The following is a 25,793-nucleotide window of genomic DNA, read 5'->3' as shown; positions in this document are numbered from 1 at the left end:
AATTAAACCCCTCAGTGTCATGAGGGGAAGCCCTGCTCGTTCAACCTGATTTCCTTCTATGACAGGGTAACCCACCTAGCTGATCTAGGAAAGCCAGTAGATAGAATCTTTCTGGACTTCAGCAAAGCTTTTGATACTGTCTCGCACAGTATCCTTCTGGACAAAATGTCCAGCACACAGCTGGATAACCATGTTATGCAATGGGTGAGCAGCTGGCTCACAGGTCGAGCACAGAGAGTTATAGGGAATGGGGTAACCTCAGGATGGAGTCTGGTCACTAGTGGGGTTCCACAGGGCTCCATCTTAGGCCCAGTTCTCTTCAACATATTCATAACAACCTGGATGCAGGACTCAAAGGAATACTAAGTGACTTTGCTGATGATACTAAATTGGGAGGAGCTGTCAACTCCCTCGAAAGCAGAGAGGTCCTGCAGAGAGACCTTGACCTGTTAGAGGGCTGGGCAATCACCAACCATACAAAGTTTAACAAGGGCGACCGCCGGAATTCTGCGCCCGGGATGGGGCAACCCTGACTGTGTGTAGAGGCTGGAGAGCAGCGCTGCAGAAAGGGACCTGGGGGTCCTGGTCAATGGCAAGTTGAATGTGAGTCAGCAGTGCCCTGGCAGCCAAGAGGGCCGACCGTGTCCTGGGGGGCATCAGGCAAAGCATCGCCAGCCGGTCGAGGGAGGGGATTGTCCCGCTCTGCTCTGCACTGGGGCCACCTCACCTTGAATATTGGGGCAGTTTTGGGCACCACAATATAAGAAAGATATTAAGCTATTAGAGAGTATCCAAAGGAGAGCAACAAAGATGATGAAGGGCATGAGGGGGAGCCGTGTGAGGAGCAGCTGAGGGCACTTGGTCTGTTCAGCCTGGAGGAGACTGAGGGGAGTCCTCACTGCAGTTACAACTTCCTTGGGAGGGGGAGAGGAGAGGCAGGCACTGATCTCTGCTCTGTGGTGACCAGGGACAGGACCCGAGGGAACAGCATGAAGCTGAGTCGGGAGAGATTTAGGTTGGATATCAGGAAAGGGCTCTTTCCTCAGAGTGTGGTTGGGCACTGAACAGGCTCCCTTGGGAAGTAGTCACAGCTCCAAGCCTGACAGAGCTCAAGAAGCATTTGGATGATGCTCTCAGGCACATGGTGTGAGTTTCGGGAAGGTCCCGTGCAGGGTTGGGAGTTGGACTCCATGATCCTTGTGGACCCCTCTCAACTCAGCATATTCTGTAATTCTATGCTTGTAGGACTCTGTTATAAGAGCAGCAGGTCAGTGCTCCTTGGCGTGAGGCGGGAGAAGGGGTGTCACGGCACTGCCAAGGGCTCACAAGGACGTGCACTGCAGCGATGCCAGCCGTGGTCAGCGGGCCGAGGGGGCTGGGCTGGTGTTCTCCATCCCTCCGCGCCGCTCGGTGCCGTGCCACAGGCTCTCCCCGGGGGACACGGCCCCGCATCGTCCCCGCACCGTCACGCTCGGGGACGGGGGGCGTGGCCACCGCCGCGGGGGCGTGGTCAGGGCGCGGCCGCGGCCCCTCCCCCGGGCAGGGGTGGGCGGGGCGTAGCGCGCGCGGCCGCGCGTGTCACAGCGGCTGCGCCTCGCTCGCGCCCGCCGCCGCCGCCGCCGCCGCCGCCATGGACAGCGACGAGGAGACGCTGGAGGAGGTCGTGGAAGGTGCGTGTCCCGCGGCCGTGGGGAGCGCGCCCCGCCGGGCACGGCCGGCGCCGCAGGGCACCGGCGGCCTCCCGCGCTGCTGGAGGAGTCCGGGGAGGAGCGCGGGGTGGCGGCGGCGGCGGCCGGAGCGGGGCGGCCGGGGCCGGCGGCAGCGCATGACATCAGCGGGGCTTATGCAACGGGCGAGCCGGGGCCGCCGCCGCCGCCGCCGCCGCGCACGTGGCGGGGTCTGGGCCGGGGGGAGCCGAGGCCACGGTTCCGGGCGGGCGCGCCGGGGGCCGCCCGCCGCTGAGCGCCCCGGGCGCGGCGGGAGGCTCCGCATCCCGGGCACGGCGGTGGCGGCTGCTCAGCTCTCAGTGTCAGAAATAACTAGTGTCACAAATAAACAGTCGGGGGGTTTTTTTGCCACTGCCGTGCCCCCGCTCGCACTCCTGCAGCCCGCGCTCCCCGCCCCGTGCGGTGCCCGGCGCTTTTCCCCCGCCGGTGGCGGAGGGGCCGGGGGATGCCCGTCCTTGGGGAGAGTGCAGGGAGCAGGGCGCTGCAGTTGCGCACCTGCAGATGGAGAAGGGAGAAGGGAAAAGGAAAGGCGGCTGTAAGAAATAGCCGTGGCCACATCCATGGGCAGCGGGGCGGGAGCCATCCGTAAGGGAGCAGGGCAGGCCACCTCCTAGCCAATATACACGCCCTGTGTGTGTGTGTGTGTGTATACACACCTGTATATACACCTGCATATACACACCTCTTGTCAGTGGAGGACTAACCCTTGGAGAGTTTTAAACCAGAGGAGTGAATTACTCTCCGGGAGTGAATTAGTGCTGGAAACCTCCTTGTCACGCAGGAATGCGGCTCCCCAGCGCAATGTGTCATCCCGTGAGGCGCCCGGGAGCCGGGCACGGTTCTGGAACAAAGCACGGCATCCCTGCGTGAAGGCGCCTGCTCTCCGAAAGGTTCCTCGCGGGGACCGCGGCCCTGCCGGGAGGAGCGGTCCTGGGTTTTTCAGATGCTGGGATTAAGAGCACACGGAGCAAGGAGCTGCCTGCGATAAGATGCTCATTGTTCCGCCATGGGCTGCTCGTATCCCTGTGGCAGGAGGATTAGGCCTCAGAGCATGTTGCTCCAGCGAAGGCATTTTGCACGGTGGCTTAGTCTGGCGACAGGTGCGAGCTGAGCAGCTGCTGCTCGGATCTGGGTTTGTTGTCTCTAGGTATGTGGTATCGGAGCCGAAGGGAAGCTTTGCTGTGTAAAACATGGGTGTGAGGGGACTGAGGTACGAATGGGATGTGCCCTGTGCCCTAAGAGATGTGGTTTTCCCCTCCTTTCCCTCCCCACTCCTCAAATCTGCCGATGGCAATTGTGTCTGGGGCAAAGAGTCATAGTTTTGATCCCTATGTCACAGATAAATACATATTTGCCATATCCTGGATTTGCTTAGCATTCAGCTAAGGAAGTGAATTTTCTAAGCATGTTTTATTCAGCAGTGTATATGAATATCTGTATATGAATATCTCTATTTGAATATCTGTATATGGGTATCTGACAGGAGCAGGGTGCTCTGGGGGTTAGGATGACTGGGTGGTTTTGCATTTACCAAAAGGAAGTTAGAAATATGAAAGAAATCAGCACTTTTTTTGGAGAGGGTGGGCGGGGGGAGGTTGGTTTTCTGTTGTTATCCCAAAAAAATCCATCTGGCACCTTTGTGGCCAGAATCTTTTATTGATGATGCACATTGTATGTCATCTGTTAAGTAATACCGACAATAAAGGGCTTTTATCTTTGATTTGTGTACATCAGTGGTTCCGGTAAGTGACCCCATTGTGAACTAACCCCTATTAGTGTAATTCCTTTTCTTGAAAAGGCTGAGCTTAAGAAGAAATCTTGAGAGACCCTTAAGGAAATAACAAAAGTGAGATATTGCAATAATTTAAAAATACGTTTACACCTTTTCCAAAAGGTTTGCTTTTCCAAATGGAGGAGAGTGATGAGAAAGGGAAGTGGAGCACACTGCTACCACTGAAATAATGAGGACTTTTTCCATTGACTTAATCTGAAACAGAAGGCCTAAGGCCTCAGCCATACAGGAAAAGTTGCATCTATGTTATGAAACTTGAAATTTCTTTTTTTTCCCCCTATTGACTAAGAGAGACTGTGTGTTTCTTGTTTTGTTGAAGTGTGGGGGGGGTGGCGATTTTTATTTTTTTTTAATAAGGGGAAATCTCTGGCATATTAGAATAACTGGATTCTTTGTATTGTGGCTGAGATTAAGACCCTGTATAGAGGCCATGGGATCAAAGCTGACCATTTAAGTCTGTGATATAGTCTCTGTCCTACTGTGCTAAAGTCCTGACATGCGCTCTGTGTGTAAGCATGGCAGCTTTTGTGCTGGGCTTTGCATTCCAGCAAAATCTTGACAAAACTGAATAGTCACAGAGAACAAAGTTGCAAGGGTTTTTTGTTGTTGTTTTGTATGGGTTTTTTAATAGTATAATGTACTGGTATTTTCAGTATGTTTTTTAAATCCAAGTGTTTTGTAAAAGTTTTGCCCCTATAGTGAGGGGGAAACTGGTGCTGTGTTGTTTAGGGTTTGTTAACTTACACCAATGTACCCTTCCCATTTTGATAAAATTGAGGCTTTTAATTAAAACTATAAACGTTGATATAGGTTTTTTGGTTCTAAAAGAGGTGTCCTCATAGAAATTTCACTGACCTTTTAGTTAACTAAACTGCTGACATAACTGCTGAAACTTTTCACTGCTACAGAAAGGAGTATCCTGACTGAATGGGAGTTAAAAAAGCCTTTTTTTTGTTTGGAAAGAGCAGCCTCTGTTTAAAGGGTTCTTCTTCAAAGTTATTAAAAGCCTTCAGTGATGGAGCTTTTTTCCTTCTGCCTTTTTCTCTCTCTTTTTACTCTATTATTTCTCTCACTTCGGTCTGTAAGCAGTGCCTGATTGGTTTTATTAACTTCTTAAACTTTTAGCTGTTTTCGATCTAATTGGGACTGAAGACTTAAACTGAGAGCTCAGTGATGTGCAGGTGTGAGAGAAACTTCGTGGAGCATGCATGGGAAGGGTGAAGGAGGGAATCCTGGCTCTTGGACGAGTTCAGATATCTCACTGGTATTTTCTCCTGTACACCTTTCTAGATGCATTTCCATACTCGATGTATCATGTGCAGGAGATGGGTAATGAAGATGCACAGCCTAACTTGGTTACTTTGAGGAACATTCATTTCTTTTTTTCCCCTTCCTGTATCTCTCTCTCTCTCTCTCTCTCTTTTTTTTTTTTTAAAGGTAATTTTACTTTGAAATAGACCAAAGTTTGGAAATAAATCCTGACAAAGCATCCTGTGCATGTGACATTTTGCTGTCAATCCTTCTAGTAGTTGCAAGGCTTGGGCAGGCCATGTACCTCATAGGAGAGGACTTTTGAACCAGATGTTTACCATGCCCTGGCTGTGATGTCCCTGAGGGGCTGTGGAGCATCCCAAGGAAGCAGTAGCTTATGGTGATGTGAAAGGAACACATGGGCATGTGTGTGCTCTCTGGGTACCCTTGTCCTTGCAGAACCTTCAGGGCTTGCATAGGTGGACCTCTGAAGCCACATAGGTGGCTGGCTTTTCCCACTGCTGTCCTGCCCAGTCCTGTTCCCTCTCTGGGCATAGGGCTGGAGATCTGGTAGTACTGAAGTGCCTCTGTCTGGTTGCCTGCATCAGCCTGGGCTGTAATTGCTTCAACTCACACTGAAGTTTGTTTCTGCCTTTCCATGTGTGTGTTGAACCTTTTCAGTTTAGGGCAAATTTGGTCAGGGGAGAGCTTGACCCAAAGCCTGTAGAAGTGGAGACGTGCTGTCTCTCATAAGGTATGTATGCATTACCAGGAGACTTGGGGAATCTGAGATCATTTTTTATTTAGAAGCATGGAAGAACATAAATATAGGCTGGCTTTTATTTACTTGACAGTTTTCATGCAGAATTTATACCTGCTGAAATGTCACGGGGGGAGTTTGTTACACCCCCCCAGGTGTATCGCTGTGCTGAGAGCAGCCCTGCTGAGCTCTGCAGCCACAGCAGTGCTCAGGACTCCAGCTTCACACAGGTAAACCAGGCAATAACCAGCCTTTAAAGCACTCTTCTGCCGTTTTCTCTGGGCTTTGTAGGGCCACTCAGAGGTGCAATAGGAGCCTTGTTATGCTTTAAATTAGGTTGTGCTGGTGAGGATCCACGTATGTTGCCCCTTTGCAACAGCTGTAATGGGGAAAACTGATATGGCTGGGAAAGGGAACAGGATGTAAAGTGAACACATCAGGAAGGCATTGGAGAACAGCGTTTAAAATATTAAGTACCAAGTTGACAGACATACTGCAAGCATTATAGATATTACATACTTTTATTTCTTTAAATTCTTGTGGATATAGCTGCAAGGTGGCACACCCACATTATTGTAAGACATGTATTTATCAAAAGAAAAAAATCGAACCTTTTGTTACTGTGTGTATTGAAGTGTAAGTTTATTCTGTTCTCACCAAGAAACACATGTTTTAGACAAAGAATTATTATATTTTTGAAGATGTATATTAATATAACTTAGAATAATATAAAACTTGTTTCTTTTAGAAACAATTTTTGCTTATTATTCTCTTCTCTCTTCTGTCTCTCATCCCCTTTCTTTTATCCTGACCCTTTTTTAAACAATGTGTTACACAAGTGCAGACTTCACTTGCACTGAGTCTCTGGTCACTGTTCTAACAGCAATGATTTGAATTACTGTTTTGTACTAGGGAGCTACTGCATTTCAAGCATCTACAGAATCTGAACAGGTTTGAAAATTTATATAATAATTAATGTGTTCTGTTGTTCTTTGTCTGGATTTTATTTCAGGGCATCTAGATGATGATGGGCTACCACATGGATTTTGTACAGTAACCTACTCATCAACAGACAGATTTGAAGGAAACTTTGTGCATGGAGAAAAGAATGGCCGTGGCAAATTCTTCTTTTTTGATGGAAGGTAGACTCTACCTCTTCAGCTTTTCTTCTATATTATTCCTTCTGCTTGCAATGATACAAACTAATTTACATTCATTGTATGCTGCTGACTTTCTAGATAAGGTTTCTCATTAAAAACTATAGCTGGAAAGTTTGTTGCTGCTGTAGCCGTTCCTCTGTAGGCTTGGGGGCCTTGTGTCTAATATGGTGCTTGTAGTTGTTTCCTAGTGGGAGAATACAGTGGTGTGAACTCTTTTAGTACTGTAAATTATGAACTAATTAGAAACCCTAAGAACTGGGAGGTGGTCAGAACTATTAGAAACCATGCTGACAATGGCTTGGACATCAAAGTTCAAATCCATAACTGCAGGTGGAATTCTTTGTCTTATAGTGCTGTACAGAGAGAGCAGGTGGACTGGGAGCTCCCTATGCCAGCCTTCATGCACAGATGTAGGACCTTGACAGAGAGGCTTATCCTCTGTTTGGTCTTGGAAATTGTTTAGTGGTTCGAGGACTGAGTTAAAGACAGGTTTGTTATCAACTCTAGTTAATCCTCTGCTAGTTGCTTGTGGCCTGATTTACTTTCTGAAAAGCCCCTATAACTTCCCTTCTTTTCGCTGGGAATTTGACAGTGAAATCAGGCCAGTCTGTGCCGATGCATGTGTTTTCTTCCCAGATTTTCTTTACAAACACCTTGTAAGTCTTCCCCCCCACTGCAGCATTCCTCTCTGCAGTTGCCCAGAACTTCCTCCAAAGGAGCAGCAGATGTATAAAATGACACGATTCTTCATGGTTTTGCAGCTGTCGGTGGCACTATGAATAGCAGCTGTTAAACTGACAGTCGTGCTGGGTCTACTCTCCGCCTGCTCAGCAAAGTTCTGAGCAGGAGTGGAGGTATTGTGCTGTCTCAGTGAGTCAGCTCCTTGTCTGTATTGGCCTTTGCAGTTGTTTCATACTGGAGATTGTGGGGGTTTTTTTCATGAGAAAGATAATATATTCATTCAGTTACACAGAAACCGATCGGGCCTCCAAGCCTGGATGAAGAAAAATCCCCACTGTTGTTGGTCATGGGCTTATTAAATCTGCTCTGAGTAACTGAAAACCAGGACTACCCAGCAGCTGACTTTTCCAAAATAGCTTTTTTTTTTTTTTTTAAATTGGCAGTGTCTCTATGGACACATGTGCATAATGCTTCTGTGCTTGTGGATGATCTCAGCAGAGCAGTTGCTGATTGTACAGTCAGAGGAACTGACCTGCTATTTTGTTTGTAGGGCTGCTCCTCCGTATAATCCAGGGTACAGGCAGTGCTCTGTGGGAAAAGTCAGGTTGCTGCTGAACCTTTTCTCTACTGCTTCAGTGTTGCCAGCTCTTCTCTCTCTTTTTTTTTTGGTTGTATAATTTTCATAACCCTTAAAAAAATGGAACAGTTGGCTACTGATGACTTCAGGAAGTAGCAGAATGAAAATATGCAAAAATAGTCTGTAATGTGTTTTTGGAAGATGGGGTATTTTTGTAAGACATTACATATTTTAATTTAGCTAAAGCAGCCTTAACTGAGCAGTGCCTAATTACTGAAGATGTCATTTACCTAGCTATGCCCAGCTAGCAAGATTGAGTTGCTCTCTGAAATGGATGGTTCAGGAATCGTGATATGTTGCAGGAAGAATGACCTGGCATAAAGCAGGACATGCTGTTTCCATTAACTGTGCCACGGGCCAGGCTGAGTGCTCATGAAGAAGAGAAATTAATCTCCAGAATTTCTCCAAACACCTCTCCCTTTGCAGTAAGTTAGCTGGTTTCAGCACTCCTGGGTCTGTTTCCCTGGCAGGCTGCTGGTAAAGGCTGACAGCTGCAGTTGGGGAGTAGCTGAGTCCTGTCAGATATTGGACAGGCTGCAGTGTAAGCACTCTCATTTTTTGAGTGTTGGGGAATAGGACTGGCTGCCTGGCTGCCTTGTTTGGTCAACGAAAACTTTCCCCTTTACTGGAATAGCTGCCCCCTTCCTGTTGATTATTTAAAGGAATGAAAACCTGGAATGAAATATCAGCCTGATTTTTTTCTCCCCCTTCAAAAAATGCAACAAACCCCAACATATTCTTTCAGAGAGAGAAGTTTCACCTCTGGCATACTCCCTGTTCTGCATTGTGTACTTGAGCTTTCCTTGGTGCCAGCACTTCTGGAGTGTACTTTGCAGAGCACTTGGCACAATAAGGGCGAGCCTGAGAGCCATGCTTGGCACAGAACTGCAGCTGCCCTTCTCCCTTAACTGGAAACTCCTGTAAACTACCTCCCAGAACACAGTACAAAACTATTCTTTTTGGGAAAAAGTTTCTAGTGTTCCCATATGGAGGCAGTGAGAGATGAATAGATCAGTTTATATGGATGTTAACGTAATACCTGGAGAAGGGAAGGGCATTGCAGTATTTCCTCCCCTCCTCACCCCCAGCTCTTACCACGGGTTTACTTTTTAGGTAATGAGTATCTTTAGTCCCTTCTAGGCATAATGGATAACGGGAAGACAGCACACCTGGCAGATCTTGACTTTAGTAAAACTTTATGTTATCAGAAATATGATCATATGAGAAGCAAACCAGAGAAATATAGGCTAGCTCAGAGTTTGTTTTAACAGGATATTTTTTTATGGAAGACACAGAAACTATTTATTCCTCTTTGTGCTGGTCAGGTTTTAGCTGCAATTATCATGTCTGGCCGCAGACACCACACTTTGAGAGTTAAAGACAGAATGTGGAGCAGGGTGGAAATAACTCAGAAACTGTGAAAAGTATAAATATTTTAGAGAACCTGAGTTTGAAGGACATGTACTTTTTTCTTCAGGTATCTTTCTTTTGATTTCCTTAGATGAGGTGGATCTTTTGGACACTATTTGCAGCTTAATACAAAGAGAGAACATAGAAATTTGAGTTACAGTGAAAGATACTTCTCCAATACTGAAGCACTGTTGTAATTTAGCAACTTGTTAACTTCAACTAATATAACTAAGGGTAACAAGAAGGAGGTTTTTTTGTGTTTTTCATTACTTAAACTAGGGGTGGCTGCTTCTTTTAAAGGGTATTTCTGCATGTGGACTCTGTGTGTGTTGTCAGCTACAATGAAATTCAAATCTAGTAATCTGTGATAAACTAAAGGGGAAAGTGGCATCATTTATAGTCAAGTAAGAACACTGATTCCTGGTGTTTCCCTCATCTACCCTGCTCCTTCCCTGTGCTGTGGTGCAGCTCTGGAGCAGCGTGGGTCAAGAAATTCATCTGACTGAAAAATAAAATAGTTTTCCTGCCCCTTCCTGCTTTGCATCTGGTTTGCATTGAGGCTTTTACTGTAATATATTTTCCCATGGAAACCTCAACCAGCTTGCCAAAGTTATGTAAAAACAGAGCACGAGGCTTTAGAAACGAGAAAGTGAATTCTGGAAAAAAACCATTCCTTCCACAACTCTTGAAAATCTGTTTTGTAAAATCATGTAAAACATGTAGAGTCGTGTGCTCACGGACACGTGTTTGGGCTTATACCTTAGATGCCTTCATCTGAAAAAAAACTAAGCAGTGAAAGTATGTGTACTGCAGCTGACTGTTAGCTGAGTGTGCTGGAGGAAAAGCTGAACAGTTTGTATTCCCTTATCCTAGTTCTAACATGAGAAAGAAGTAACTGAGTAGACCCCCTTTTATGGTTTATTCTTTGTGATGCAGACTGCGAGGTGTTACTGTGCCCTGTCTAAAGGGTTTGCAAGACAAAACCAAATTGTGAAACGTTTCTTTGTTCAAATCCAAGTGCAGCACTAGTTCTGTTTGACAGGCTGTGTTCCATTTTAATAGAAATACATGAAAAATGACAGTGCTTTTAGCAAACTCCTGTACAAATGGCTGCTAAGTGTATTGCTGGGGAGCTGATACCGAACTGTAGCGGGTTGCAGTTCGTGCTCTGTCGTGGTTCATCTGTCTGGCAGCTCAGTTTCACCTTGCCAGAGAGACCTCGGGAAAGATCCACACATGGCAAGTAGAAGGTCCTGATGTGAGAGTAGCCTGCTTGAGCAATAATTTCTCCTTTGACCAGGAGTGTCCATACACTGCTGTAAGTTGCTATTCCAGCCTACAGAAGAATGCTGAGCACTGTGATTTAGATGAGTGATGCTGTGCCCCTGCACTGTGATGAAAGGACACTGTAAGTTGTTTTCTGCCTTTGGAGCTCCACAGAAACAAGTTTCTGGTTTTCCTCTTGGCTTTCCAGTGTGTTGAGGCTTTGGGCTCACCTCAAAGAGAGGTGAATAGTTTTCCACTGCTGTTTTCTTTCTCCCTTTACCAGCACCCTGGAAGGGTACTACGTTGATGACGCCCTGCAAGGCCAGGGAATCTACACTTATGAGGATGGAGTGGTCCTTCATGGCACATATGTGGATGGAGAGCTGAATGGACCAGCCCAGGAGTATGACAGCGACGGGCGGCTGATATTCAAAGGGCAGTATAAGGACAACATCCGACATGGAGTCTGTTGGATTTATTACCCGGTAAGCCTGGCCACCTGCTCGCTTTGTTGCACAATATGTACCTTTCTTTTCTCCCCAGCTGAAACAAATACCCACCATGACTCAGTTATCCAAAAGTCAACACACAGAAATCTGGGTAAAAGATCTGTGCATTCTGATTTTTGGAAAACCCAACATACAGTTAAAGCTTTTCAGTGTTGAATGCTTGCCTGCCCAGTAGGCAAGATGCAGCAAGGCTGCAAGATGCCTCCACTGTCTTCATCTTCCAGGGAACCCAGCCCCTTGGAAGTGCATTTATATATAATTTGTATGTAATGTAAAAATAATATGTATAACAGTTTATGCATTATCTCTTTGAGAAGGCTGGGCCAATAGTTTCGCCACCTTGTAGTGGTGGCTGCAGGTGAGGAGCAGGGAAACCATGCAAATTATTGCAGCCTGCTGCTCTTATTTAATTAGACCTTGTCTCCATTTCTGCAGGGTATGCTGTGACATCTGGCTTTGCCCAACAAATCAAATATGAGGGGTGTGAGAACTGTGCCTCTTGAGTAGAGTGTGGACAAGTGCTTTGTTAATTAAGCAAGCCAAAATTTTATCTTTCTGAATTTTCATAAAAAACTTTCGCAAAAATTTTTGTTGTTCTTATATAGCCATCCTAGTTAAGGCAATAATGGTTGTACTAGTTTTTAGGGTTTTTTTTTAATTTTAGTTCCTATTCAGCCTTACACAGCACTCCAGACTTGAACCTTTCAGTCTTTACCTTGTGCCGAGAAGGGGAAAACATCTGCATGTAATTAAGCTGCTGGTCAAAACCTAGTCTATTTCTGTGCCACATATGGCACAAACTTTAGTTGCAGATTCATTTCTAAATGCTTACCACTTCATTTTATTTACTGGTTTTCACTGTTGCCGTTAAGCATGTGCTAGGATCAACAAATGCTTGGTGAACACTGCCAAAAGATTTTCAGTCCTAGTATATAAAATACAAACAGCTGACCCTTCAGTTCGTGTATCTCCTGCTTCATCTTCCAGCTGTCAAAGTGTTGCTGTACTTTCTGGAAATGTGGGTAATTAGAGGTTGTTTATCATTATCATCTTGCCAGACTTAAGGATGCAAAGTGTTCCAAAAAAACGCCTGTGCCATGGAAGAAATTCTTTCTTCATGGTTCTGTGCATGATGCTATGTGCACAAATTTTTCCAAGACTTCAGGTTCTCTGTTCCCCACTACAGCTTGCTTGAAACTCTTTTCATCCTTGCAGTTGAACAAAATGGTGTCACTTTGAAATAGAGTCTGTGCGCAGTGGTCTTGATCTAAATCAGTCTGTTGCCACATCACACCTGCTGGTTTTGCTCCAGGGTGTATTTGGAGAGGCTTCTCTGTCCCTTTTGAAATAAACACCTGAAGTGGTTAGACCTGTGCTAATCCATGCATCTCATTCTGCAGTTCTGTAAATAGACATAGCCTGAGTTGCAGGCAAATCACAGATGGCAAAGCCCAGGGCTAAAATGTGTAAACCTGAGAGAGGAAAAGTGTTGCTGCTGATGGCTTTCAGCAAACAGTTGTTCTCATTGAGCACCACTTGACATTGTGGGGGGGATACTGGGACAGAGACACTCTCCAGTCATCCAACAAAACTTTTTTTTCCCTTAATAGGCTCAGGTCTTTTAAGGCACCATGAATTAGCAGCAAGCAAGGCAGCGTTTAATTTTTTTCTTTCCTCCAGCACAGTATCCTACTAACCAGACTTGGACATCCGTGTGGCTTTGGGCCTTGGTTTGCAGACTCTTCGCATAAAAATTTTGCCAGTTGGAACTCTGTATTTGTGTCACATGGAAGGAAAGACCTTGGGTTTTGCCTATTCCAAACAACAGAGAAAACCCCGTTCACTTCTATTATCAGTTTTATACTAAGTGAAATGACTTTATCTGGCTTCTTCTTGGGTCTGCTTTCTCTCTCATTTGCACAATTTCATATCTGAATTAGATTGTTTTTTTAAAAAGTTGGGGAAAATCCTTTTCATTTAATGAAGACAGTATAGTGTAACTGAATGCCTTGCCTTTTCTTTCTTGCCTGTGCTTTCAGGATGGAGGCAGCCTTGTGGGAGAAGTGAATGAAGAAGGGGAGATGACTGGAGAAAAAATAGCCTATGTGTATCCAGATGGAAAGACTGCATATTCTGGAAGGTTCATAGATGGAGAAATGATAGAAGCAAAACTGGCAACTCTGACAGCTGTCGAGGATGGGAAACCTCAATTTGAAGTTGTACCAGGCAGTAAGTTCAGCTAACACAGAAACTTGTATTCTGCCAACTCTTTGCTACAGACAGCTTGGTTCCTATAATGCTCCCCCCTAGAGATTCTGGCTGTGATGAGCCAGTAAGTCTGTTAGTGAGAGTCCCCTTCTCTAAGTTATAAAGTTGGGTGGAGAGGCAGGTGGAGGGATTCCTTTGCCCTTGGTACAGGCAGGAAGTGCCCCCTGCCTGGTCCTGCCAAACTGCGTTTCATAGCCTTTCTCTCAGTCATGTGCTCGTGGGCACAGTCCTGTTTGTCACACACACCATCGTCCTCTGTGCCAGCAGGAAAACCTGCTTCACCACGTTACTGCTGGCACAGTTACAGGCTTTTTGTTAGTAAAATAACTACAAATGGAGAGGGAGGCCATGGTTTGGTTGTAGCCCTGACAGCTGGCTCTGTGCAAGTCAGTGTTAGCACTGTGAATGTTCTGGCACCTGTGTCACTGGGCTGGAAGGACACAGGGATTGCAATTAGTGAACCAGATTCAGTCATTGTGTAACAGTCTGAGTCACCAGCACTTCAGTCTGTCTAGTCCTGCTCATAGAGAGTGGCTGTGAAGTGCATGGGGGCAGGGTGGTGTCTGTGACCTGTGTAGCCAGTGCTCCTTCTCTAGGGCAGTGGTGGCTTGGACCTACAGTTCTGGAGTGGTTTTGTTGCTCTGAGGTGTGTGTGATGTTTCAGAGGTGTGTGGGTTAAGCTGCAGACAGGACCATCAGTAACAAGCAGGGACCATGATAATGCATTTAATTATTTTGCCAGCAGAGGTTGTCTCACTTGATATGAAACAGGCACATAAAACTCATTGACAAGCAAATGCACGTGAGTTTATTTTTTGAATCTCTCAGTTATGATAGCGAGTCAAAATTTAACTTAAAACTTACCTTCTAAGAGAGTGCAGTTGTGCTTTGTAAATAGGATTAAATTATACTCTGGAGGAAGCTGCCTTAAGCCATAACAGATCCTGGACACCAGGGGCAATGGCCTTTCATCAAACTTTGTAATACTCTGTTTTGCGGGGTTTTTCTCCCTATCTTATTTCTGCTTTCATCTTGACCAATCTCCCAGATAGTTCCCTGGCAGTGGAGAGAGGGATGTGAGAATCTAATTGGAGGTGTACCACTGAATTGCTTATTATTGGCAAGAAACAAATGACTGTAGCATGTGTGTTCTCTGACTACTGAACATTATCTTCTGTCTGAAGTATCTTCAGGATTTGGACTAGAAAATACTTTGTATTTTAAGTAGTCCAAGATTTTTTATAATTAATGTATTATTGAATGTATCCTTCTAAATTTTGCTTTGCTTTTAAATGATATTTTGAGACTCTGGGAGTGTTAGTTTTGAAAGACTGTCCAGTCCTCCATTACAGGTTGATAGTTTGAAGAAAATACATATTACCTTTTTGTGTTAATACTGCCACTCTAGTATGTTGAGGGGAAGAATCTTGCTGAAGGCTTTTTACAGGTACAGTTCTGTTTAGTACCTTTTTTTGGAAGCATAACATTTTTGTCAGACGTTAAAATTTAATTTTTGAATGTCTTGATTCAGTTAAGGGTTGCATGCTTTCAGTGCTGCCAATTAGTTTATTTCCTTTGTCGGCGTCTGGTTTTTTTTAGGCCCAGTATACAGTTTTGACAAATCTACTTCATCCTGCATTTCTACAAATGCCCTTCTTCCTGATCCGTACGAATCAGAAAGGTAGGCTTTTTTCCTTCTCCCAATGTTTCTTTGCTGTTATATATTTAGAGCCTAATTTTGCAAACCTTTCTCATCTAAAATTTTTAAAAAGGTTTGTAAGGGTTTTGTGAAATGGAAGCTGTTACTGTACATCAGTCAGTGTTTGACTTGATTGACTTTCTTTCCAATTCACACAATAAAATTGCGCTCTGGTGGATGAAACACAATGATACATTTTAAGAGATTAAACTAGGGTAATTTCTTAGCATTTCAAAGGCATGTTCAGTCAAGCCCTGGACTCCACTGTAGCCCACATATACAAAATGTTCTGACAAAAAATATGCTGTTCCCTGTTTTCTAGATGTGTAACTAGCTTACAGGGTGCCGCATTCAGGGTCTCTTGCTGGGTGGCATGTGGCATTTTCTCCCCTCCCTACAGATGTGGGAAAGCAGCAAGAGTAAATCATCAGCCTGGAGGAAAGTGAGATACTGTTTGTGACAACCCTGTAATGTCAAAAAACATTGCTCAGGAATTGCCTCATGATAGATATTCAGGAATATCTCTTCTGTGGTATTCCACAATTACACTTTTACCTAGACCTTTAGGGGGCCTTGCTCTGTATATACCTCAACTGTAGTCCTTTCCTGATACTCTGAAGTGTCTAAATAAGTGATTATTAAAATGCTGGCATTGATTTGCATTGAGTCTTTGAATATGTAGCACTTTACCTTCAGAACTCTTGCTCATCTGTGCATGTACGTTCCAGCAACCTCAGCTTGGTGGGGACCTCTGGGATTTGTGGTGTGTTATTGAGGGCGTTCCTGAGTTGAAGCCATCATTGAGGAGTAATAGTAGATTGGCACTTGCAAAAAGTAATTTTCAAAGTCACACCCACTTCCCACCAAATTTCAGTTTTGCCAAAATAGAGAGTGTGTAGAAGAGAGGAAGGGAAGGAGTTCCATTTAGAGATTCCGAATTGTTGTTATTATTAGCTTTATTGTTATACTGAAGTATTAGTCTTTATCCCAGTAGTGTTGTGATAATACTTCTTGAAAATTAAAACTGTAGCCAGTCACTAATTCCATGCCCTCTTCCTCCTGTAGGGTGTATGTGGATGTCTCTCTCATTTCCAGTGCTGGAGAAGGATTGTTTTCAAAAGTAGCAGCAGAAGCCAGTACAGTGATGTCCTTTTACAACGGAGTGCGAATTACACACCAGGAGGTAAAGAAGAGAAAAAAGTCAGTCTGAATTCTCATTGCTCCTTCTGAAGTTTTCTTCTCACAGGATTTTATACTCATCACCTTCCCACCTTTAAAATTTAATGTGATAGAGTTTAATTGAAAGAAAGTGCATGTTGACTTATGTATGGCTAAAAAAAAGGTGGTGGGTTTTTTTTAAATGACACACAGATGAAAAGCCTTAGTTGCATATATTTTGAATGTTGGCTTTCAAACTGCTGACAAAGTTGACCCCACAGACACTGGATTTTTGCCTTGCAAACTAGGTAGACAGCAGAGACTGGGCCCTCAATGGAAATACAATATCCCTGGATGATGAAACAGTCATAGACGTGCCAGAGCCCTACAACCACGCTGCCAAGTACTGTGCCTCACTGGGGCATAAGGCCAACCATTCTTTCACTCCTAACTGCATCTACGACCCGTGAGTAGAGTGCTGTGTTTTGGGGTAGAAGCTGCAGCCCAGCTCTCTGGGCTCACAGATTGTCTCTGGCAGCTGGATGAGGAGCAGTGGTGGGCTGGGAGCAATGAGTTCGGGCACTGAAGGAGTTTCTGCTCACCTAGGCTGAGTTGGAAATGGGCTGGCATTGCAGGTGCTTGATGTCTCTTGGGACTTACACCGTGGAGTATCTTGAAGTTTGCAGCTGCGTTAATTTTGTCAGGAAATTTATGAAATTCTTCTTGATTCTAAAATGCTTAATCACAGCTCTCTAAATCCTAGCTTGGCTAGGACTGCGCTGTCCTTTGCTGACTTACTGATGCTTGACCAGCACCATCAAATGTGCTGTTGTTTTTGAAACTCAGAAAAAATAAGCATCTTGCTGCTCTGCACCAGGAAGCTTTTCATGTTAGCTCAGTTGGTTAGAGCGTGGTGCTAATAACACCAAAGGCTGTGGGTTTGATCCCCATATGGGCCATTCACTTTAGAGTTGGACTCAATGATCCTTGTGGGTCCCTTCCAACTCAGAATATTCTGTGAATCTGTGAATCTGTATGCTCATAGCAAGGTATAAACAAACACACCTGTGGATACATCTATGTAGAAAAATAGTTTTCCTGCATTAAACAAGCCAGGTTCCTTTATTGTGGGACCCTGGGAGAAGATGTACAGAAGTATGTTACCATTGTTAGGTGGTTAACCTGTACTAAGATGAGCCATTTAGCATGCTCTCCAGTCTCTCATAATCTGTACTGATTTCCTGTCATGCAGATGTTTACCTCTGCAAACCCAAGGCATGTGGCAGTGATTAACTGTTTTATTTTTTATTACAAGCAAGCAGGACTGTTGAAAAACTTCAGATAATAGAGCTACTCCTTTGATATATCAATATTTTTGCTCTTGTTCTGAAATCTTTATGAGGTTGACTCAACGCAGTCTGCTCATCTGATATCAGACTATGCAATGCTACTCTGAACTGTGAGTCTGTAAATTGACAGCTGAGCCTAGCAAAGATGCTTCTTTCCCCCAGGTTTGTTCACCCTCGTTTTGGGCCCATCAAGTGTATCCGTACCATCAGGGCTGTGGAGAAGGATGAAGAACTGACAGTGGCTTACGGATACGATCACAACCCCGTTGGGCAGAACGGGCCAGAAGCACCAGAGTGGTACCAGCTGGAACTGAAAGCTTTCCAGGCTGCCCAGCAAAAGTGAAACGGGAGCGCCTTCTCCGTTCAGCAAACTGAAACAGAAACTTGGATCTATGCACTACCTTTATACTGAAAACTGGACAACCAGGGATTGTTCATACTGTTGCATCATAAATTTGCATTCTGTGTTAAGAGATAAGTTTCTTGCATACTAACTAGGTTTGACTGTGTTACTCATAGAAGATTTAAAATTAGCTAGCATTGCACCAGTCTTATCTGGAGAAATTATTTAATATTCTATACGAGATGTGGTATTCTTTGGTAGCTTCTGCTTTTGCACCATATGCAAAGATGCCAAAAGACTAGACAGAAACTAAAATGGGTATATTGTTCACTTTTAGTCGGCAGACTTAGTGTTGCTCTCTATCTGCCTAGGCATTATTGTGCAACTGCATTTTGCATATATGCCACTTGTGATGATAACAGTAATATTTTGATATTCTCTAATAGTAGCATAATTTTGCCTTTTTAAACCTTTGATCTGAATCTTGCAATAGAGCAGTTTATTTATTAGCATATAGGAGGCTGGGTTTTAACTCCCCTTTCCTCTTGTCTGAACGTTGTTCTTTCTACAAATCCTCTTTTGCAGGAGAAAATCCTTTCTAACTAGTGGAAAGGCTTGTGTGTGTATGTGAGAGTGCTGTGTGTTGGTCTTTGTGGCTCTCTAAATAGTATAGCAACATGTCCAAACATAATATTTATCTAGCCTTTACGGCTGGCTTATTTTATTTAATTTATTATTATGACATGCAAATGAAACTGTTCTTTGCATGAAGATTTTCTGAAAGGAGAGAACAGATTCGCTCGTTGAAGGACTTTCAGAAGTTCATGTTCTGGAAGGCAAGGCATTGCTTGCATTTGTGTCTGTGAGTTGGGTTGTGTATTTCACCTGTTAAAGCAGCCATTTCTCAAGGCAAAAGTTCTGGCAATGAGGTGCTTGCATCTCCCATAAATTCTGAGAAAGGAGGTGTATGTATTTGGGGGCAGGCTGTAGTACTTGGTAAAGGAGAGCTGTATCTTTAGTGTGTGTTCAGTTGACAAAGAATATAGCCTTGTAGCCATCTTTTAGTAGTACTGGCTTAAGACACAGTGAAAAATTAATATAGTATGAGGTATCAAAATAAGATATTTTTTTTTTTAAAAAGAAAAGATATGAAAAGATTGTTTTCGAAAGACAATGAATGTAAAAACATCACTCACTGCTCATATTTAGAAACAGCAGTCAATCCATAGCTTTGTTGTAGCCAACAGTGGGGGGTTGTGAATATTCATCTGTAGGGCTGTGTTCTGGGGTTTTTCAGGGGTAGGGAAATTGTTGTGCATTTTTCAGATACTGTGCTGGTCTTGCCTAATGCTGTATAAGAGAGAAATAATGTATCATCTCGATCTGGATACTGGAGCCTTTCTGGGACTCTTGATGCTCTCTTTTGGGCTTAGCAGCTTAGGGAAAAACTCAAATGCATTTGCAACACTTTCTTTAAATGTTTGTAGTTTAAAGAAGTTTGTATATATGTAACATAAATGATTTGGGAATCAGACCTACCTTTCTATTGCAACACATTTTGGTTGCTTGCTTGAACGGTCAGAGGTGTCTGGCTGTCTGGGGAGCTGGGCAGGGAGGATGTGTTGGGGACCTGCAAGTGGAAGGATGAGGTTGCTGGTTTGTGCAGTCTTGAGAATCCTTGCTTTGGTACCTGAGCAAAGTTAGGAATTACTCATAAGAACCTCTCTAACCTGGGGCTCTGTTTATTCCCTGTGACTGATCACAAACCTTTCCCAGCACCTCACCATTTAAGCTTGCACAGAAGCTACTCTGTGCTTGTGCTGGGGCAGGGGACAGGCAGGCTCAGGGCAATTTGAGGCTTTCAGTGGTGCTCTGAATGTGAGCTGTGGCACCTCCCGTCTCCTCGTGCTAGAGACTCAGCTCTGCACCCCATCCAAGGCAGGTGGCTGGCAGGGACTGAGCTGAGTGTGCAGAGACAGAACTGCACCTCACAGGTGAGGGAGAGTTCTCAAAAGTCAGTCAGGAGCACGGTCTCAGCAAATAATCCTCAAAAAGAAATATGCATGACTTGATCTTTCCCTGCCTGCTCACAGGTTGTTACTTAAATCATCAGCCAACTGCAGAGGAGCATTCCACACTGGTAGGGAGCTGTCATGTGCATCTAGTGGATTATTCTGCCAGGACCATGAAGTTTGCAAAATTGAGGCTGAGTTTTAGTGCAGGGAAGGGGGAGAGGGAAGATATGTGACTGAACCCTGCTGGGAATGGATGGTAACTCCTTCCACAGTCTTGATAACCTGCTTTGGACTGCTGGCCTCTCTGTGCTCGCTGGAGAATTGTGCTTAATATGTTCTGATCTCTAGAGCTCCTTTAGCTTCATTCCTGATCAGTCTCTGATTCCTCTGCTATCTCCTCTTTGTGTGGAGTTGCTTATGTTTTGATAGATTTGTCGGTCTTCATATTGCCTGATTTTTGAGATAAATAGAAAATAGGTGCTCTTTACGTGTCAGGCTTGAAGATTGTATCCTAAAATAGGGAAATTCAAGGAAAAAAAAAAAAAGGCACTGAAGTATCCTGTGTGTTCTCCAAAAATTTGGTGACAGTCAGGCAGATCCTTTTGCACACTGGTGTAGCCTGGTAGCATGCCACAGCTGTGGCTCTTGTCTCTGTTAGCTCTGCTGTCCTTCTCTCTGCTCTGTAAAATCTGTTGGTCTTTCTATAGCTCCCTTCTTCGGTGACCAACCTTCTATAAAAGTTGTGATTATGAAGCTGCTTTGGCTTGATTCAGGACCAAGCCTTTTAATTCTTCCTTGTTTTCTTTCTCTTTCTGGTCTGTTAGAGTGGAGCTGGCTGGGATGGTTTTTACCACTGGGTAGCAAAAGGGCTCAGTGTGTCCTTCAGAGGTGTGCATTGGCAGCCACTGGTTCAAACACAGGTTAGTTACAGAACTCCAAATAATGCCTTAACTTGGTCAGTGTATTGCAGCTCAGCTTCTGGGGCTCACTAGATAGCAAGACCAGCTTTGCAAAACTATTTATCAAGTAGTATGATGACATATCTGTAGACACGAGACCCACACCAAACCACGGTTTTAATTTGGGGCAGAGGAAGAAGTCATTTTGCAAAAAAATCCGTTTGGGTCTGTGGGATGCAGCTGACTGTTGGTGAATATGCAATAAATAAAGAAGCTCCACTTCTCAAGAGTCTGGCCAGGGACCTGTCCTGTCGGCACAGAAACTGGAAGGAGAGCTGATGCCTGTCAGCTGAGCCTGGGTGAGCAGCTGGCTCTCAGAATACTCGTTGTGATTAGGATAAGGAGAACTTGGAATTGCTCTTTCCAGGGAGGGATCAGTTCCCAATGTCTGCCTTTAGTCTGCAGTGCTGCACGTGGCTACTCTGTGATGGGAGGGTTGTTACCTGAGTTCCTTATGAGAAGGAGCCTGTATCAACCTGTATTAGGGGCTGCTGATGGTCTCTTAAAAAAAAAATAAATCTGAAGTGGATCTTCCTGCCGTGGCAGCACAGTGTTTTGTCACCAAGAATACAGAAGCCCAGTTTTCTGGAGAAGTGATTAATCTTGGAGACAAGAGAGCATGAGAAGTTAGAGCTGAGAGCTACCTGCTGCTGGGTCACTCCTCTGGATAAGAAGGAAAAGGGCTTAAGCCGTGGAGGGGGTGTCTCAAGTTGAGTTTCAAGCTATAATTTTACTTTTGGGGATCTATTAAAATACCTGGTTTTCCTTCACAAATCTAAAAAGGCTTTTTTTCCTGTTTTGGTTTTACTTTTTGTAGTAATTATAAAAACCTACCCTTCATAAAGACCTGCAAGTCTTAACTGTTGAAAAAGTCAAAGGAAATATGTGGATGATGCTCTTCAGCAGTTGGAGTGAGAGCTGTGAGAGCTTTTTGACTTTTTCCACAGTTGCAACGGTACCCACTAGGATGGCCCATGCTTTTAATCACTCCTGGGCAACTCTCCGTGCAGGTTTTGGGACCTTTTTGGAGGTCAGCTGCTCGGCCGTGCGGGGCTGCATGCTTTGGGAGTGACTGGGCAGCCTTCTCCTCAGCGCAGTCCTTCCAGATGCAGAGCTTGCAGCGTTGCACACAGTTGGCAGTGGCTGGGGTTTCTTTCCCAGGGTTGTAACCTGTTGCTGGTGTGTAAGCAAGAGCTCCATCAGGGATTGCGCACCCTCTGCCAGGCACTGGAGGAGCAGAATAGCCAACCGAGAAATGGTGGAAATTACCACTTTTCTGTTTCCTTCCCAGCTGGCTGCCCTTATCCTTCAGTCAAAACCAGTGCTCACTGCTTGGGTTGCACCAGGGACTGTACAGTGTCACTTCTGTCCCAGAGACCTCTGTGATTTTTGTCCTTTCGCTCAATTTGATAGTCTTCTAGGAAAATGCTGCCGTTGCGATGAGGTAACGTGTCGTACAGAGCCGGCTGTCTGCGGCTTTGTTTTCCTGTGGCACAGCAGAGTCGCTGGAGCCGCGGGTGCCTGAGGAATTCACCTCCATGCACTTAAGAAAAACCAAATTGTTCTGAAAACAACGTTACTGAAGTGTCTCCTTACATGCTGGGGTGCTGCATTAGACGCCTCTTCCTCACTTTGCGCTGCGCTGTCGTGTGCTGAGAGCATCGGGGCGAGGAGAGCAGGCGTGGGGGCAGCTTTGCCCGTGGGTGCCGGTGGGGCTCCGCGCTCACCCGTGCCCTGGGGTGAACTTGTTCCTTTTGCTTTGTGTACTGGAAACATGAGAACTCTATTTTTTGGACAATGAATTTCTAAGCAGTCTTATAAGGGATTTTTAAATAAAAAAAAATAAAATAAAATAAAATAAAAAGGTGCAAGAATGAGTGCATGTTTACTTGCCCCAGATCAAAGGTTTTGAACACTAAGGTCACTATCTGTTGAATGGACCCTCCTCGTGGCGCTCTTCTGTCTTCGGGCAATGGAAGCTCCTGCTCTTTTCCTCTTACCAGTTTTACTGTAACTATATTTTTTCCCCCTAGGAGAAATATATATACAAAAATTGTAAGCAATTAAACGCTCAAGCCATAAAATCACGAGTGCGGGAAGACCCTCTTCACAAGTTTTAACGTTTGTATGTAAAATGATGTTTGTATGAAATATTTTCATGGTAGAATGAATATTTAAACAAAAAAGTTCCAGTGAGATCTAAACCAAATTTAAAAGGATGTCTTTTTGTAAGACACACGTGTAATTGAATACCAGTAAGTAGATAACTATTTTTTTAAGGGGAGATGCAACAAATGATCCTTAGAATTACAAATGGTCGTTTCTGCTATTTGGGAAAGTATTTATGCAGCATTACAAGCAGCTGCCATAAATAATTGCAATAGCAAGGCTAGTCACATCTTCAAGACATACCTCTCAGCTTGTCCCTTCATGATATTGTACAAACGACCCATCCCTCCTTTCTGCAGTTTCCCTCCTAGAAAACTTTTCCTACTGTAACTGTAATGAATTTAACTCTGAGCTAAGATCCAGACTAAAATTGTGTATTACTTAACAGTTTCTGCTGGGCCTTCTGCTATTTTAATACTCCTTAGCCCATAATTACTGGGTGTCTCTGTTCTGAAGAACTAAGTGCTAAAGAATAATCTTTGGGGTAAGCTTATACACGTGTTAGCGGTTAACCCCGGAGTATTTAACTTGTATACAGTACTTGATAGGTGTTTTATGACATTTGTACTCGAACTATGAGCCTTACTGAACATCTGTAGGTTTATTCATGACTTTTAAAAATGGATAACTCTAAGAAAGATGTTTACATGAATGATGATTGCCCTTCCTTTGATGTTATGAATGAGGTTTTTATAGTGTGTTTGGGCGTATGTGCAAGGAAGCAAGAAAAGTGTTTCTGGGGAAAAACAGACTTGACAAACATTTGTAATAAGTGAATTTTAAAGATTGCTTTAATTGCGCTATGAAGGCAATGCAGATATTAAAATATTCAACAAAGAAGTGTTGTCTCTCCTTGTTATTTGTGTGTTGCATTTTTGGGCATCCTCTGACCTCTCCCCTGGCTTGTGTGTGCTGTGTGGCCACGGTTGTTGCTGATGGAGGGGAGCAGGATTTCACACAGTTAGCACATGTCTAGGCCGTGTTATATAAATAGTGAATGAAAAGCAGAACACTCCTGACACCACTGCTTTGGCATTTTTTCCTGGCACCTTTGCTGCTTATTCACTTCTCTGTTTTTCAATGCACATAACATGGGCTTCAGTTGTGTTGTGGTTTGGAAGAATATCCTCCTTGTATATGCTGAAGTGTCTTTAACAATTTTATTTTAAGACGTGAATGTGCACTGGTATGTTTTTCTCTGAGGCAGTTGGATGTGCAGCAGCTGTGCCTTCCAGGCAGGTAAGCTACTCCTCCGTCTCCTAATTCCATGTACACATCCTGCTGGGTGAATGGTGAGGAAAGGGACAGCGCTTTCAGTGCTGCCCTGCCTTCCTCAGTGCTTCAGTGCCTGCCTTGCTATCCTCTCTGATCACACTTGCTGTGATCTTGGCCTCTCATGCCTGTGTGCAAAAGCTGTGCCCTGCCCTCTCTACAGAGGGGATGTTTGGACTCCCTGTAGGGTCAAAGATGCAGAGAGGACTTGTTTGGCCTTGACATTGCCCCTTGAACCTTCACAGTCCTCGAGCTGGAAGGATCAGTGCTTGAGGTATATTTGCAAGCTGTGTGGGAAATGACACTGGGATTGTGGATGGTGCCATGGGCTGGCTTCACCCAAACTGGCTGTGTTCCAGTGCTGCACTGGTGTAATAATCCAGTACACTGTGGAGGTGCAGTGGGTTTATTTAAAGAAATTATACCTAACCTGTGAATTGATTTCTTAAAAATGTTTAAGGGGTAGGTAGGCTTTAGTGCTATGCTTGCTAGGATTTGGCTGGAGGTGCTTGAGTGGGATAGAATCATAGAATCATCCAGGTTGGAGGACACCCTCAAGATCATCCAGTCCAACCATCCCACCCGACACTTCCACTGTAACCTCCAAACCACTAAACAATATTACCCAATGCCAGATGTCTCAGACACCTCCAGGAATGGTGACTCCACTGCCTCCCCGGGCAACCTTTTCCAGTGCCTGGCCACCCTAACAGTGAAAAAAAAATTTTTTAATATCTAATCTGAGTCTCCCCTGTCTCATCTTAAGGCCATTTCCTCTAATCCTCTCACTTGCAGGCATGGTAGAAGAGACCGACCCCACCTCACTACAGCCTCCTGTCAGGGAGTTGTAAGAGCAGTGAGGTCCCCCCTGAATCTCCTCCAGGCTAAACAAACCCAGCTCCCTCAGCCCTTCCTCATAAGACATGTTTTCTAGACCCTTCACAAGCCTTGTTGCCCTTCTCTGAACACACTTCAGCACCTCAGTGTCCTTTTTAAAGTGAGGGGCCTAAAACTGAACACAGTACTCAAGGTGTGGCCTCGCCAGTGCCGAGTACAGGGGGATGATCACTTCCTTGGTCCTGCTGGCCACACTATTGCTGATCCAGGCCAGGATGCCATTGGCCTTCTTGGCCACCTGGGCATACTGCTGGCTCATGTTCTATCAACCAGCACCCCAAGTCCCTTTCCATTGACCAGCACAGGTTCTTATGCTCTTTCCAATGGAGGGCGGGCACTGATGTGCCAGGGGAGCCTTTGCCTGGGGGGACCTTAAAGATCATCCAGTTCCACCCCTCTGTCATGGGAAGGGACGCCTTTCACTAGACCGGGTTACTCAAAGCCCCATCCAACTCTTAAATACTTAAGTGT

General features: G+C 44.7%; 1 protein-coding gene across 1 annotated transcript; it reads left to right on the top strand.

The window, feature by feature from the left end:
- The first annotated feature begins 1,522 nt into the window (after window positions 1–1,522).
- SETD7 (SET domain containing 7, histone lysine methyltransferase) lies at window positions 1,523–23,993 on the top strand. The gene is made up of 8 exons (XM_051768074.1): window positions 1,523–1,670; window positions 6,543–6,672; window positions 10,968–11,169; window positions 13,233–13,422; window positions 15,061–15,142; window positions 16,226–16,343; window positions 16,627–16,784; window positions 17,830–23,993. Exons 1-8 carry the CDS (start codon window positions 1,631–1,633, stop codon window positions 18,008–18,010), a joined length of 1,101 nt encoding a protein of 366 aa, XP_051624034.1. The 5' UTR covers window positions 1,523–1,630; the 3' UTR covers window positions 18,011–23,993.
- Window positions 23,994–25,793: the final 1,800 nt, after the last annotated feature.

This window comes from Manacus candei, unplaced genomic scaffold (assembly GCF_025592945.1).
Source record: "Manacus candei isolate 608988 ecotype Guabito, Panama unplaced genomic scaffold, ASM2559294v1 h1tg000092l, whole genome shotgun sequence".
Taxonomy (NCBI): domain Eukaryota; kingdom Metazoa; phylum Chordata; class Aves; order Passeriformes; family Pipridae; genus Manacus; species Manacus candei.
This window is presented reverse-complemented; position numbering and strand designations above follow the sequence as displayed.